Source organism: Callospermophilus lateralis, chromosome 12, assembly GCF_048772815.1.
Source record: "Callospermophilus lateralis isolate mCalLat2 chromosome 12, mCalLat2.hap1, whole genome shotgun sequence".
In the NCBI taxonomy this organism is placed as follows: domain Eukaryota; kingdom Metazoa; phylum Chordata; class Mammalia; order Rodentia; family Sciuridae; genus Callospermophilus; species Callospermophilus lateralis.
In genome coordinates, this window is record NC_135316.1 from 98774199 (window position 1) to 98789160 (window position 14962).

Genomic DNA, 14962 nt, shown 5'->3' on the forward strand with positions numbered 1-14962 from the left:
CTATGAACTGGGAAAGACAGTCCATTACAAAGACAAGGAATCCTAAGAATCAAAGACGTTGAGTGACTTACCCTTGTTTGGAAGCTGAGTGTGAACCAGGTCTAAGAAAAAAGGAAGAGTCTGCCTCTCAGGATGTTAGCTTCCTTCACAGGGGACACTGATCATCACACACAAGTGACAGTCTGCTCTTGTAATGAAGTATTTTAGTTTGAAAAATGATTAATATGAATTGACAGTCAAAACTTAGAGAAAAAAATCAGAGAAATGCTGTCTAGAGTAGTCATCAATGACAGGTCAAGTGATACGTGTACAGAAAGAGAAGTAAATGTATTTTATATTTTTTTAAAAATCTTAAACTTATCAAACACAAGTTTATTTCCAAGATGAAGAGGGCAGTATAAATCATATATTTATATTCACAATAGCATTATTTGAATGCCTATTTAAATGGAAACTGCAACCTAATTGGATTTAGGATTCTGAATCCTAAAGTAATAGCATAAGGAAAAGGAACCAACATTTATCAAGAAACCACTATTATGTGTCAGACATTTTATATGCATTATTTCATTTAATACCCATCATAACTCTGTGAAGTGTCATATCCATTTTTCAGATGAGAACACATCTTAGAGAATGATTTGCTTAAGATTCAGGAAGGTAGGAGGGGACTGGAGAGGCTTGCCCCTCAGTAGCTCCTGCCTGCTGATCCTGTTCTCTTGTACCTCCACCATGTTTGAATCAGACTGGAGTGGTCAGTGTAGAATTGGGGTGAGCCTCTTTACTTGGCTTCCCTTAAAAGCTCATAACTACTGAGTTTACCTCATGGTTTTACATTGTTTAACCATGTAAGAAGAAATTTCTGGTAGAAGTAAAAACTTTCAAAGTCCAAGTTCAATATCAGAAATGAAAACATTATTGGTTGATGAGATCCACAAAGGAAATCACATTGTAGTCCAGGGAACAAGAGCTGGAGTGTGGAAGGAAGAGGGTACCACCACCCCCCCTTTCCAAAGGTGGTAAATGGCAGGTAATTCTGACAGAAAAGAGTTTACCAAAGGGGATCCTCAAATCCAGACCTTTTTGTTTTATAATCGTGAACCACAGGCTGTTTTCCCCCACTGTCCTCATAGACCTGACTTCACATCAGCTTCAGGTAAACTAAACATTCCTAATTCAGAGTGAGAGCCTCAGCAGCCTGCAGGAGACCACTGGGAGAGGCAGCGACTAGAAGCTTAATTTGGTTGTCTGAAAAGCCCCAGAGCTAACTTGGAAAGTGAACCCAGGATGTGGATGACGACTTGGGTCCACAGACAGACAGAACAAAAGGCCCTACCTACATGGAATCCCAAAGTGGGAAGGATCAAAGGAAGGACAGGAGGGAGGGAAGAAGAAGGGAGTGAAATGGGCAAGCAAGGGCAGTGGGCAGTTAGAATTAGTGGGTGCAGTTTCAGTTTGGGGGAAACAGTCTGGAGGTTGTTGGTGGCCACAGCTGCACCGCAGAGTGAATGAGCAATGCAGCTAAACTGGACACTTAAAACAGGTAAAGTGATACATTTTACCATATTTCCATATTACCACACTTTTAAAAATGAATGAGAGATCTGAACAGACACTTCTCCAAAAAAGAAGGGGTTATGAGTGGGAAGAAAGATGTCCAGTTGGACCAAGTGCTTGTTCTGTTAAAGCTCACTTCTTAAAATTTCTTATTGTTGCCTTTAATACGAGTTCTGTCAGCATAGGGCAGGTATCTGAGGACAGGTGCAAATTCCTCCTCTTGGACCTGGTTAGAAGCTGAGTCTATTCTGGAGAGCGAGGCCACTCCTACTCCGTGGCTTCCGACCTCTTCTCAACAAATATATATATATTAGGAGCCCAGCGTGTGCCATGTACAGCTTGGGCTTGTGGGAGTATAGCCACGAATGGGCCTCAGCCAGGGAGCAGGATAGGCCACACACACACACATACACACACACACACACACACACACACAGGCAAAGAACTAAAGGAGAAAAAACTGTGCTGGAAAATGTGTTAGACAGCAGCCACATCCCACTGCTTTGGGAAGTGCATGGGAGATGATTACAACCGAAAGACGCTCTTCCACGTCCAGCACCTTACATAAATCTGACTCTTACTTCAACTAAATTTTAGCATTTGGTTACTTCTCTGCCTTTGGTGCCTTCAAAGCCCGTGCTTAGCAGACTGAATTACACATTCTGCTCCACTGTTAGGACAGACACTGAGGCCAAATGTTTCCAGGATTCTAAGTCTAACATAATGGGGGTGGATACAAAAGCTGGGCATTCAGCAGAATTGGGGACTTTATGTTAATCTAAAAGGATCTTTTTTTTTTTTTCCTTTTTTATTTCTTGACCTAAATCTTCCATTTATCATTGTGGGCAAAATCCCACATGGAAAAAAGAAAATCCTCTATATTGTATAAATGAATGTTTTTGAAATTTCTTTGCAGTTGCTGCATAAGCTGTTAAAAAAAGAACTCATTGCTGCTCTGAGTTTTTCTTGACACTGGTGACTCTACATATTTATTAATTTTTATTTCTTTTTCATTCCCAAGTTGCCAGTGCATAGTCTCCAAGCAATTTAAGATAGATTTATGCCAAAACTAATCATAAGCAATAATAAATATATTAGGAAAGATATTGCCAGTGTATGTTACAAAGTGGGTCTTAATGTCATATAAACAAATGTCGTTTAAAAATGTTTTCTTGGATTCCACCTTCTTGTCCAGAGGTCTCCTAAGGTGAAGGGACTCAGGTGGGATCAGCCTAACTTCTGCCTGACTTCCTACACATCTTACTGTAAATATTCTAAACATTTAAAGTATTTTCTTAAATAACATGACACGAGTATTATACATTGCTTCTTGACATAGTGAAGGAACTTAGCTTTCTTACAGATATTTTTATTTTTTTTAAAAGTTGTTCAAAGTCCCCTGGTCACTGGTTTGAAACTCAGCCTTCCCACAGAGAAAGCAGTGGTCCAGATGGCTAGATCTCCAGGTCACCTAGAGATACAATAGTTACAGGGGCCTCAAAACACTATCAGAACGTGACTAGAATGAATTCTGCACGCGTGTGGACTCTCCATGATATTCTTGGGTGCATTGAGCACACCAAACTTTTAACCTTCAGGTTAGTTCAGTTTCCAAAGTACTTGGCAAAGGCATCGTAACCACAGAAGGCCCTTCGGGTGTACTATACAAAGTTTAGCACTCACGACATTTTCCATGGATAATGATGTTATAGCACAATATGGGCCAAACACCATCCATGTTCTTGGATGTCATTGAATCTTTGGGGTTCAAGAGTGATGTTGAAAGCATGTGCCTGAGCCAAATTCCCAGGGTCTAATGGAAAATTTCTTACTCCCTTCTGCCTCCCATCATTCATAATGAATCCTGTAACTGCCATATTAGTCAGAGAAGGTCTGTGGAGTATAAATGTGAAACAAGGTGTGAAATCAAAAATATCAGGTGAAAAGTGGGAAGACAGAACCTGAGATCTGCTCCCAGGTGGCCACCAAATTGTGCATGCCATCTTTCGGATGTGCCCTGATGCCGTGGTTCCATTTGCCCATGTCTCCTCCCTGCCCCCACCCCACCACACCCCTTGACTCACAGCATCCTCCTAATCTAGGATTTTGTAGATTTTCTTTTTTCTTTCTCTGGCAACTGCTAAGCACACATGATCTCATAGCTCCTTTCTTTCTGAATAAACATACAAGTTCTCAAATATATTTCTATTTTAAACACTTCCATAACACCAGGGCACAGGACTAGGAATCAGAAGCTTCCATCTCATAATTTTTTACCTCCTTCCTCACTTGTAACCTGGAGTAAACAGTCCCTCTTGGATGACAGGTGGTCTCAGGACAATCCTCTCATCTCAGTGTGAAAATCATGGGTGTGTGACCCCCAGAATTCTCCCACAGGGATGGGAATAGTAAGAAACTGGGACTGAGGTAGAGAAGAGGGTCCTAACTCTGAGAAGAGCATAGAGAACTCCCCATTATTCTTTCTTCCCTTCTACTCTATGCATGGGCCAGCCCTGCACCCCCACCTTTGTAGGGCAGGCAGAAGGTACGTGAGGAGGATGTGGGTCCCCAGCCCCATAGGAAAGACTAACAGTGACAGGCAAGAAGACTTCTCAGAATGCAGAACACGGAGCAAGCCCATGTGATGGGCCACCTATGGGGAGGCTTTTCGGATGCAAAAAAGTCAGAGATTCCTTTACAAATAAATCCAAGCCCCTTAATCCCCAACCAAGACATTATTTTAGGGGCACAGTTTAAATAATAACAATAATAATAAAAAAAAAACGAGTATTATTTCACTCGTATGGCTTTTAGTAAACATCATGGTGGTTGCTTTGTTTTTGTGATAAATTCTGTCTGGTCTGGGAATCTGCACATACTCTCAGAAATATATTGCCTGACCACCACCCGACCCCCCACAAGAAACCAAAAAGTCACTCTGGGATGACCTGGGGACTTTTAGATTATCCGAGGACTAGAGGCCTACCTCAGAGTGAAAGCAACAGAAATGATGCTCAAGCTTCCCCGCCAGGCAGTTGGAACTGAGAGAGGCTAGACAGGGGTGGGGAGGGGTCCGGATCTAAGCCTAATTGCAGTTCAAGAGCCTTCCTCTTTCCACATGTGCCATGGGCTCACGTGAGCAGCGGAATCTGACTTAATGGAGAATTTTCACCTTGGGATTTTATCCACACAGTCTAGGTTGTCAGTGTGGACCCCGCTCAGTAATCTTTAATGGGGCTAGTGTCTATTTCTCCTGTGTATCTCAATTATAAGGACTTTTAAATGACAATGTTAGAAAGTACACAAAAATCTTCTGTTCAAATATGACAGAGTCGAAAATACTAGACAGAAATGATGTCATAGAAAAATTAGAGCTTTGGATGTGAACTCTGTTTTGTCATCAGAGGGAAAAACAATAATAATTCTGACAAAATTAGTCTTTAAGGTGCTACTTCATGTTACGGATGTTCCGTCCAACTTCAGTTTGCTCTTCTCAAGGATGAAACGGTCATATTTGAGAATTTTCTCCTAAGCCCCTAGTACATTCCTTTTCTATACAAATAATAAAAAAAAAATTGAAAAGAAGGCAAACATGGTACAACACTACCTTCCTTCAGAACAATAATACCCTCAAGTAATGAATAAGACCAGTTTTCAAAGTGTCCTTATATATTCCACTAATTACCTCCCAACTTTTGATACAATTAAGTTTTATAAATAGTCATAAGATCAGCCAAAGAAAGTTCTTCAAAGTGTGTGTTCATTAACATGTATAATTATAACTGCTGTAATTAATTACTTTTTATCTGCTACCATATGCTCACCAAGAGACAAAAGACATTTATTTGCTTTTGACTTCGGTAATCCATACTCTTGATTAAATGGCAAATTACATTGAGCCCCAGGTATTTGGCTGCCCCTCTGCCTCGGTACTGTCTTCTTCTAACCGTGGCGCTCCACCACTTTTGCCTTTGGGACAAGATCAGGGAGTCTCAGCAGAAGGGGCTGCCACGGGGAAGAGGTGCGGAGCAGCAGGGCAGAGAGAGGAGGAACTGGAGAGCAGAGAGTGGACAGAGGAAGCAGCGCTAGTGGAGGGTGCACCACGGAAGACGTGCAGAGGAAGGAGGAGGAAAAACCATGGATAAGGAGCAGTGGGGGGTGTGGCTCAGTGGTGGCCCACTGGCTAGCAGGCCCAGGGCCCTGCGTTCGATCCCAGCCCTGGAAAAATAAGTAAATGTATACATACAAAGAGATCAGGAAGGTGAGCCCACGCCGTCCTCCTTAGCTTGGTCGTATTTCCGATAAAATCCATTCAATTTTTCACTTTAAAATTTATTTTAAATTTTGTTCAAAGAGACAATGTTTAAACATCCATATTATAAAGATTTCCATCTGAGGACACGGGGCCCTGTAATCATGGGGACAGATTTCTAAGAAATATACTAAATATGGGAAGTTTTCTTCAGGGGGAATTTGTGTTTCTCTGCCAGATATGTGTCCCTCCTCCATGAGGGAGTCTAGCCCCCGCCTGGAGTATTTTTCCTTTTATCCGTATATAATAGGAAGGGGAGAATGGAGAGGGATGTCTATTTTTCTTGGATATTTATGAATCCCTAAGTGGTCTCAAGGGGTCAGGGGCTCTTTTCCTGAACTGTTCTCTGTTACCTGACTGGTCTGACAGTCCCCTGTTGATGCTAGCATTGTGGCATCGAACCCTCAGTGACTTTTTATTTGTTAATTCATACAACCAATAACTAATAAATGCCATCTCTGTGTCCAGCCCCATCCTAGACACCAGGGATGTAAAGATGAATGAGACATCCCTCCTGAACTTAAGAAGCTTGGCTTTGCCATGGGCTCAGTTAATACACACACACTGCTAGGAGGTGTGCACTTGGGTTTCCATGTTGATCATAGTTCCATTGAAATCCCTTCCTAGTTCACCAAGGCCAACAAATATTTTTTAAAAGTATATTTCATTTACCTCTTCAAATTCAGCTTTAAAAGATAATATCTGAGAGCTATTCACAGGAGAATTTAACTAAAATATCCTTTATTCCTTTTTTCTAATTGTTTCATGGTTTGAGAACATAGGGATAATTGGTCTCTCACTGAAATGTTTTCCCTATGGATTAAGAAAAGCAGAAAGAGTTCTTAGTGAATTTAACAGTGAGCTCTCGTCTTCAAAGATAACTTATCTGACACCCCTGAATCTTTGCAATGAGCACTTTCATGTAAGTAGTGTAAACATTTCTAACAGTCATCTAGAAGCTCACAATTTACAATTTTATGTGCAGTTCCTAGAGATGGACAATCGGGTAGAAAACTCAATAGGATTCAGACTTGGGGCCTCTGAAACCCTGAACAAATCCTACTTTGTTCCGTCTCCTTTCGCACTCTCCTGTGTGAGGACTGGCTAGTTTAGCTGTTGAGTACACGGTGCCAAGGAGTTCAGGTTCAGTGTTTCAGTTTCTGAACAGATTATTTTGCTTTTAACCAAATGCATTTCACATCCTGGTCAGCTCTTTTCTGAATGATGAATGGCTTGGCCTAAATCCATCATCTTTAGGGAAGAGACGAGACAGCATGCATATTTCATAACTGGTGACTCAGTCAAGGGAGGAATAATATTTTCTTTGTAGGTAGAGGCTGTCTCTTAGTCAAGTGCCCTATTCCTTAGAGTGAAAGCAAGTGTCTGAAAGTTGCAGGATTAATTCTTCTCTTCTGGTCCTGCTCACTCTCAACCAGCATTACCTCCCCTGATGTTACTGTCACCTGGGCTAATGCCCAGCTCAGGAAACAGTGATCCAGACTTAGGTATCTCCTCCAAGAAAGTGAGGCTGATGAAAGTATGAAATGGCAGCTCGTAGCTGAATTCAACCCAAAGATATATTTGACCCATACAGAGTTGTTTTCTGGAGCATCACTTAATTGCTGAATTTCCATCTTCTTTTGGGAAATGGAAGCTTAGGAACATGAAGCCTGGGTTTCTGCAGCTCCAGTTGGCTGGAGCTGAGTGACTGTGCCACACTCCCCACCAGGCCCATTCATTGGTGGTCACTTCCTACTTGGCTCCAGCAAGCTTACTCTTTAGTACTTCACCCAGCCCACTTTTTAATATGCTCCCCATTGTCAGTTGGGGAGGATGTCATTGAGGATGCAGGAATCATTAAGTGGCTGCTGCTAACATTGAAAGAAAAGCAACTCATTTGATGTTCGATGAAGCCATTCATGCTTCATCTTTGGTAAATAGGTATGAGATTAATCATGGACCAGGTTCAGATGGGGGTGACTCAAGGATGTTTATTAAGCAGAATCATCAGATTCTTAAATACAGCCACTTAGGGGGGATAGTTGAATTCACCTAGCCTGATTTCCTGTCCTTATCAAAAAAAAAAAAAAGGACTACTGCAACCATTTGATATTTTTTTTGCATCACAGATATTTTTGCTATAACTAGAGGGTCCACTGAAGACATGAAATTGCTCATGATTTGAGATCAAGTGAGTTTCTGTTTTAAAAATAGAACGGCAGGTTTCGTGGGCATCAGCTATTCTCAATTTTTGCAGGTTCCCCTTTTAATGGGAAAAAGGAATTGAAATAATGCTTTCAGTTCAGCATTTGGATAGGCCCCATAAAAAATTGGCTAGAATCTTAAGAAGTTAACCTCCTTTTCCTGTTCTTGTCCTCTAGTACATAAAATCCTACTTCCTTGAGGGACTGGTCCATCTGGGAGATAAACAGAAATGTTCAATATATTTGATTTTAGTCCTCTCATTATAGCTTGCCAAGGTTTCTTGGAAGCTGTAGCAGTGGTGTTGAGGTTGGGTCGGGGTTTCTGATGCTCTGAGGAGAAATGTTTGTAGCATCCATGGGGAGGGGGCATGGACAAGATGTGATTGGCCACGCAGGCCCAGCAGTCTTACAGGTCACTCAGCAGTTCCTATCCATCTGGTTCCTCAGAGAGTCCCACTGTCCCCCATCTAGTGTTCCAGACTCTGTTTTCTCTAGATAGTTCCCCAAGGCCTCCCTTTCCCCTGATTTCTGAGCTCTCAGGGGTTCTTCTGAGCACCCTCCTCAGTTGGCACTGGAAGAGGTCTAGACAAGAAATCATTGCTTCCTCTGGTCCCATCTCAGACAATCACCTCCGTGTCCTGAGAGGGGATTCCTGTGCCAGGAGCAGAGTGGGCGGACATCTGGCTTGCGCTAGCCAGTGAAAACTGTGTCATTCATCTTTTCTATGTCTTCAAAATGTGACTAAAATACATATCTTGCTCATCAGACCCTAGATAAATTCTAAGGGCCTACTGAAAATCAAGGGAATGTGTATTAAATCTCAAACAAAAACAATGATGCTTCAGAGAGGAGAGCTGTAGCAGGAGCCCTAGCATGGGGGCTGTTTCTCTGACTTACACTCCTGTAAATCTCATGAAATATCATGAAAATTCTCAGTTGCCTCTTCCAAGAAGGCGTGGGTTGCTACGCCTCATGGGTTGTGTCAGGAACTTTGGGTATCCACCTCCACTTGGACCAAGTGTGGGGCAGGAAATAAGCCACTGACAGTTGGTCTGTTGAGCTCACTTTGATGATCTATGTCTCAGTTCACCACTTTGTTAATGAACAAGCTCAGGGTGAGGGATTGTCCCTATCAGATACATGATCCGGCTTCCAGGGTTAAGCCTGTTATTTTAAGAATGTATGTTTTGTGTTTTGTGCCTATACTAAAATATGCAGGCAGCTTCGAATTATGTTTCTTTACTGCCAATTAAAAACATAATCTGAATCAAGAAAAGCTGTATTAAAAATCAGATAGAAGATCCCTCTTTCTTTCCCTCCAAGCAGCTCCCCACCTCCTGCACCCACAGAGACACAGAGCTTGGCTCTCTTCTTCCCTCCAGCCTGTCCTGGTGATGCTTTTGCAGCAGGATCCATCCTGCCTCCCCTAGTTCCCTAGGGCCTGTGTGGTCCTGAAACCCCTAACATCAGGAGCAGCAATCCAGTGGGCAACAGTTAAATAAGAAGCATCTGTCGGCAGCCATTCTTCATCTGAATTTCTATTCTGTGTCTATTTCTAGGGTGTATTTCACCCCAGAGTGCACTTAATTCACACTCTACCAGCAGGCTATAGTTCTCAAAAAGAAAAAAATAACTTAATAATAAATGGTATTTTCAAGAAAAATGTTGCCACTAAAAACCGGAACGGCTAAGGAGAAACGCCCAAAGCTTTCTTGACTCCTAAGATCAAATCCCTTGAACCTCTTGAAGTTCATGGCTGCTAGGAGTGTAACTTATTTTTTATACTATATATATATATATATATATATATATATATATATTCCACAAGATAGACAAAGACATGGCCCAGGGTAGCCAGAGTTTTCTGGCCAGATGCAGGCAGCAGTCAATGGTTGCAAATTTGGTAGCCCTGACGCTCATTTTTATTTGTGTCTTTGTTGATATAACAGCTATGGGTAGGCTGGGGCAGAGGGAAAAGTAGTCTGGGTGAACCTAGTCACTGTTTGTAGTTTAACTTGGAAATAGATTTATCGCCCAATTAAACCTCAGTGGTCACATAGGTCTCTTCGTCAAATTCAAGGTCCAGACACTGTTGTAACTTTTTCTGTAATGCAGATTGGCCTGTGCCGCTTTGCCCGTTGCTAGGCTTTCTGTAGAACACTTTTGTTTCCAGGTGGTTTGGAATTTTATTCTATAAGCCTTTTGATTTCAGTCAGTAAGCAGGACTATAAATATATTCCAGAATATGTATTACTATGTATATCAGTTTCAAACTGCAAGATTTTTTTCCATAATATGTTTTAGACAGACTTTTGTTAAAGTAAAAGAAAAGGAAATAGAAAACTGGGACATGATTTGATGTCCTGGGGCATATTCTTGTTTGGAATGCTACAGATAGCATTGGAGCTCAAGGATGAAGTAGAAAAAATTCCCATTTAATAATCACATATATAAACCTAAAAATGAAGTTATCAATTGACCATTTGGAGAATCTGGCTATTCCTCAATTATAATGATAATCGTATTCAAATTCTAGATACAGTGATAATATTTCATTTTAAATCATTTTATTTTTGGCCATTATCTATCAGTATATGAAATAAGGAATGTTATTTTCCCAATCAATTTAAATTCCTAGGTACTTTAAAAAAAAAAAAAACAAAGAATGATCTTAATATCTGAAGCTTGAACTTCCATTTAGTATAAATATTTACTGTAAATAATTTTTTTCTCTATTTTTGTCAGTTTTATACACATCTGTATGTTTCAGTAAAATAAAGAATGTGCATGTTTATTTTGTGAGAGAAACCATCTGAGTGTGCTGAAACTATTGTGCATAAACTACAGGGGACCCACTCTGGGGAAAAATCCACATGTATAAACTCTGACATATGGATAGTAATTACATTTGTAGAAATGAATTGAATTGAATCCCAGGGTGTGGGAATGTTTGTTGATCCTCACCATAAAGCATTTTTATCAATTATTTCCTAAACAGAGACTCTTAACTGTTTAAAAATAAGCATTTTGTTTATTAATGACACAAAATCTAGTCAAACATTGCACAATTCTATTGTTAGAATATGTTCAAAACTTGGCTTTTAAGCTTGACAATTTAATGGACTAGAGCACCCAGGCCAAACTCCTCTCCTGTGAAAAGGGATGGAGTTGGAAATGAACTTAGAGATGGAACGGCAGGACAGACAGTAGTTTGCATTTGATAGTTCAGCCTTATCTGTTCTTTATCTGTGCTTTTGGATTTATTAAGAGTATTTTAAAATGCTTTTAATATGTTACATTTAAACATAACCTGATTTTAAACCAGTGGTTATATCTCAGGAGCAGAATTGCTTTTGATGGGAATGTATTTTTGAATATAAGTTAATAGATACATATTGATTATAAATTTTAAAATATTTCTATTTAAGCTTAAAATGACTTTTCAAGTAAAGCAAATCCTCTGATTTGACTTATGATCCCCATAGCAAATATTAATTGAACAGTAACATGAACATATAATAAAAAAATAAAAAGCAAAATTTATAAAAAGAGAGAGGCCCAAACAGACTGCACGCCACATATATGCTGTCACAGTGCATTTAAGTCATGGTTCCTGACAGTGGCCAAAGAGCAAAAGTGATCAAATGTAAAAATTTTCAGCATGAGGGTGGGATTGTGCAAGAATATAACTACATCAAAATGATGAGAAATTAGAGAAAGCACCTATTTTCAAATGTCTGTTTGCAAAGAGTAAAACTTAAACTCGGTGTTTTCCCTCGCAGAAGGAGGTCTAAATTATGCCTGTCTTTTTCTTTAACAGATAATTCTGAAATAATCAGCAGAAACGGAATGGAATGCCAAGAATCTGCATTGAGAATAACTAAACATTGTTACTGTACATACTATCCTGTTTCCTCCTCAATAGAATTGCCACAAACTGCATGCTAAATAAAGATTTAGTTCTTCCGGACAGACCACCACTCTAAGGAGCTAGTGCTGCTATATCATATATGAGTATTAAATATGGTATGCTTAGTATATTCCAACCTAAGATAGTTAACTACCTGAGACCAGCTGTGATGTTTAAAGACATAAAGGATAAAGTTTACTTTTAAAGGGTTTCTCAACATAGTTTCTGTCCTAGGAATATTGTCTTATCTCCATAACTATAGCTGATGCAGAACAGTCCGGCCCATGTACTCATTTCGACTCAGAATATCTCAAATTTAGCAATAAACAGTTAGCATTAGTTTAAAATCCTATTCCGAGGGCAGGTTCGATTCTAACTCCGACTGCTGTCATTTCATTGACTCCCTGGATCAAAGGGTAAGTTTCACTTCTTGATGAGACAGATGCCGCAGCAAAGGCGAGAAGTGAAGTAAAACAGACACCTGTCCTGCAGGTCTAAAATCTGAATAGACGTTCAAGCACAAGTACTGGGGACACATCAAAGTGTGGTATTTGGTTTGCCTGGAGATGCCGCATTGAATCGTGTGATTCTAGAATAACATTAAATAGAATGAAAAAGAAACTTTGCACGGTATGAGCTTCATACCCCACCCAACAAAGTCTTGAAGGTATTATTTTACAAGTATATTTTTAAAGTTGTTTTATAAGAGAGACTTTGTAGAAGTGCCTAGATTTTGCCAGACTTCATCCAGCTTGACAAGAATGCGAGGCCCATGCCAACAGTCTAATCTAAGGGATTAGTCTTTCAAACTCACCATCCAGTTGCCTGTTACAGAATAACTCTTCTAAACTAAAAACCTAGTCAAACAAGGAAGCTGTAGGTGAGGAGATCTGTATAATATTCTAATTTAAGTAAGTTTGAGTTTAGTCACTGCAAATTGGACTGTGACTTTAATCTAAATTACTATGTAAACAAAAAAAGTAGATAGTTTCACTTTTTAAAAAATCCATTACTGTTTTGCATTTCAAAAGTTGGATTAAAGGGTTGTAACTAACTACAGCATGGAAAAAATAGTTCTTTTAATTCTTTCACCTTAAAGCATATTTTATGTCTCAAAAGTATAAAAAACTTTAATACAAGTACATACATATTATATATACACATACATATATATACTATATATGGATGAAACATATTTTAATGTTGTTTACTTTTTTAAATACTTGGTTGATCTTCAAGTTAATAGCGATACAATTAAATTTTGTTCAGAAAGTTGTTTTAAAGTTTATTTTAAGCACTATCGTACCAAATATTTCATATTTCACATTTTATATGTTGCACATAGCCTATACAGTACCTACATAGTTTTTAAATTATTGTTTAAGAAACAAAACAGCTGTTATAAATGGATATTATGTGTAATTGTTTAAAACATCCATTTTCTTTGTGGACATTTTAGTGATTGAAGTATTTTGACTTTTGAGATTGAATATAAAATATTTTAAATTTGGGCATCATCGCCTGTTCTGAAAACCAGATGCACCAACCATATCATTTTTTTGTTGTTGTTGTTTGAGAAAAAAGAAATCTGGATTTTAATTCATGTTGGTCAGAGTCTAATTACTATCTATTTATCTTGTATTGTAGATCTGATAACCCTAGCAAAGGAAAATCACATCCTAAGTGTAATCTTACATAGTGCTTGTATTGTTACATTTGTTTTAATTTGTGGAAAGATATTGTAACTAACTTGTATTACTTTGGTAGTTTCATCTTTATGTGTTATTGATATTTGTAAGTTTCTCAACTATAACAATGTAGTTATGCTACAACTTGCCTAAACACTCAAACTTTTTTTTTCTGTTTCTTTTCTTCATTAATTCATTTAAACTCATTTAAAACATAGTATACATTACTAAATGGTAAATTACGGGAATCACTGAAATATTTTTGTAGACTAATTGTTATAACAATGTCTTTTTTTTCCTTTCCTTTCATGATTTTGATTTTAAAAATTATTAGCACACAACTATTTTCAGCCCTTTAATAATGGAGCATCAAAAACATCACCCGTATCCCTGAGCAAATATAGAAGACTGTATTTTTTACTATGATATCCATTTTCCAGAATTGTGATTATATGCAAAGAGTCATAAATATGCCATCTACAATAAGGAGGAGGCAAGGCAAATGCATAGATGTACAAATATATGTACAACAGATTTTGCTTTTTATTTATTTATAATGTAATTTTATAGAATAATTCTGGGATTTGAGAGGATCTAAAACTATTTTTCTGTATAAATATTATTTGCCAAAAGTTTGTTTATATTCAGAAGTCTGACTATGATGAATAAATCTTAAATGCTTTGTTTAATTACAAAAACAAAATCACCAATATCCAAGACATGAAGATATCAAGTCAACAAATACTGTAGTTAAGAGACTAACTCTCCACCTATATGGGAACTACATTTCACTCTTGGTTTTCAGGATATAACAGCACTTCACAGAAATATTCTTTCAGCCGTATACCACTGGTAACATTTCTACTAAATCTTTCTGTAACACTTAAAGATTTCCCTCATTCATTATCTTACAGTGTAAACAGGAGTCTAATTTGTATCAATTCTATGTTTTGGTTGTAATATTCAGTTCACTCACCCAATGTACAACCAACGAAATAAAAGAAGCATTTAAAAGGATTCCATAGTCGTCGTTTTTTTTTTTGTTTTTTTTTTTTTTGCCAACAGACTGATAATCAAACTAAAAGTTTTTTGCATCCACATAAATGCTGTTAGTTGACCTCAAAGAAGACCAAACTCTAGTTTTCAAAAAGGAGATGGTGTGTTTTTGCTTTGGGATTTGGCTTTTTCACAGAATTTTTTAAAATGGTACTTTTAGAAGTATTTTTAGTATTCTTTAAAAGTAGCAGTAAAAATAAATCCCACCACTCAGCCTTCCTCAAGACCCTGACTG

General features: G+C 38.5%; 1 protein-coding gene across 5 annotated transcripts in view; it reads left to right on the forward strand.

The window, feature by feature from the left end:
* The window catches only part of Mbnl2 (muscleblind like splicing regulator 2), a 150200-nt gene extending 135512 nt beyond the window's left edge, over positions 1 to 14688 (forward strand). For all 5 annotated transcript variants that reach the window (XM_076872425.1, XM_076872423.1, XM_076872427.1 and 2 more), the window contains one exon: positions 11894 to 14688. In XM_076872425.1, coding sequence (XP_076728540.1) covers positions 11894 to 11908 — 15 coding nt within the window. In that variant the 3' untranslated portion in view covers positions 11909 to 14688. The remainder of the gene's footprint in view (positions 1 to 11893) is intronic.
* Positions 14689 to 14962: the final 274 nt, after the last annotated feature.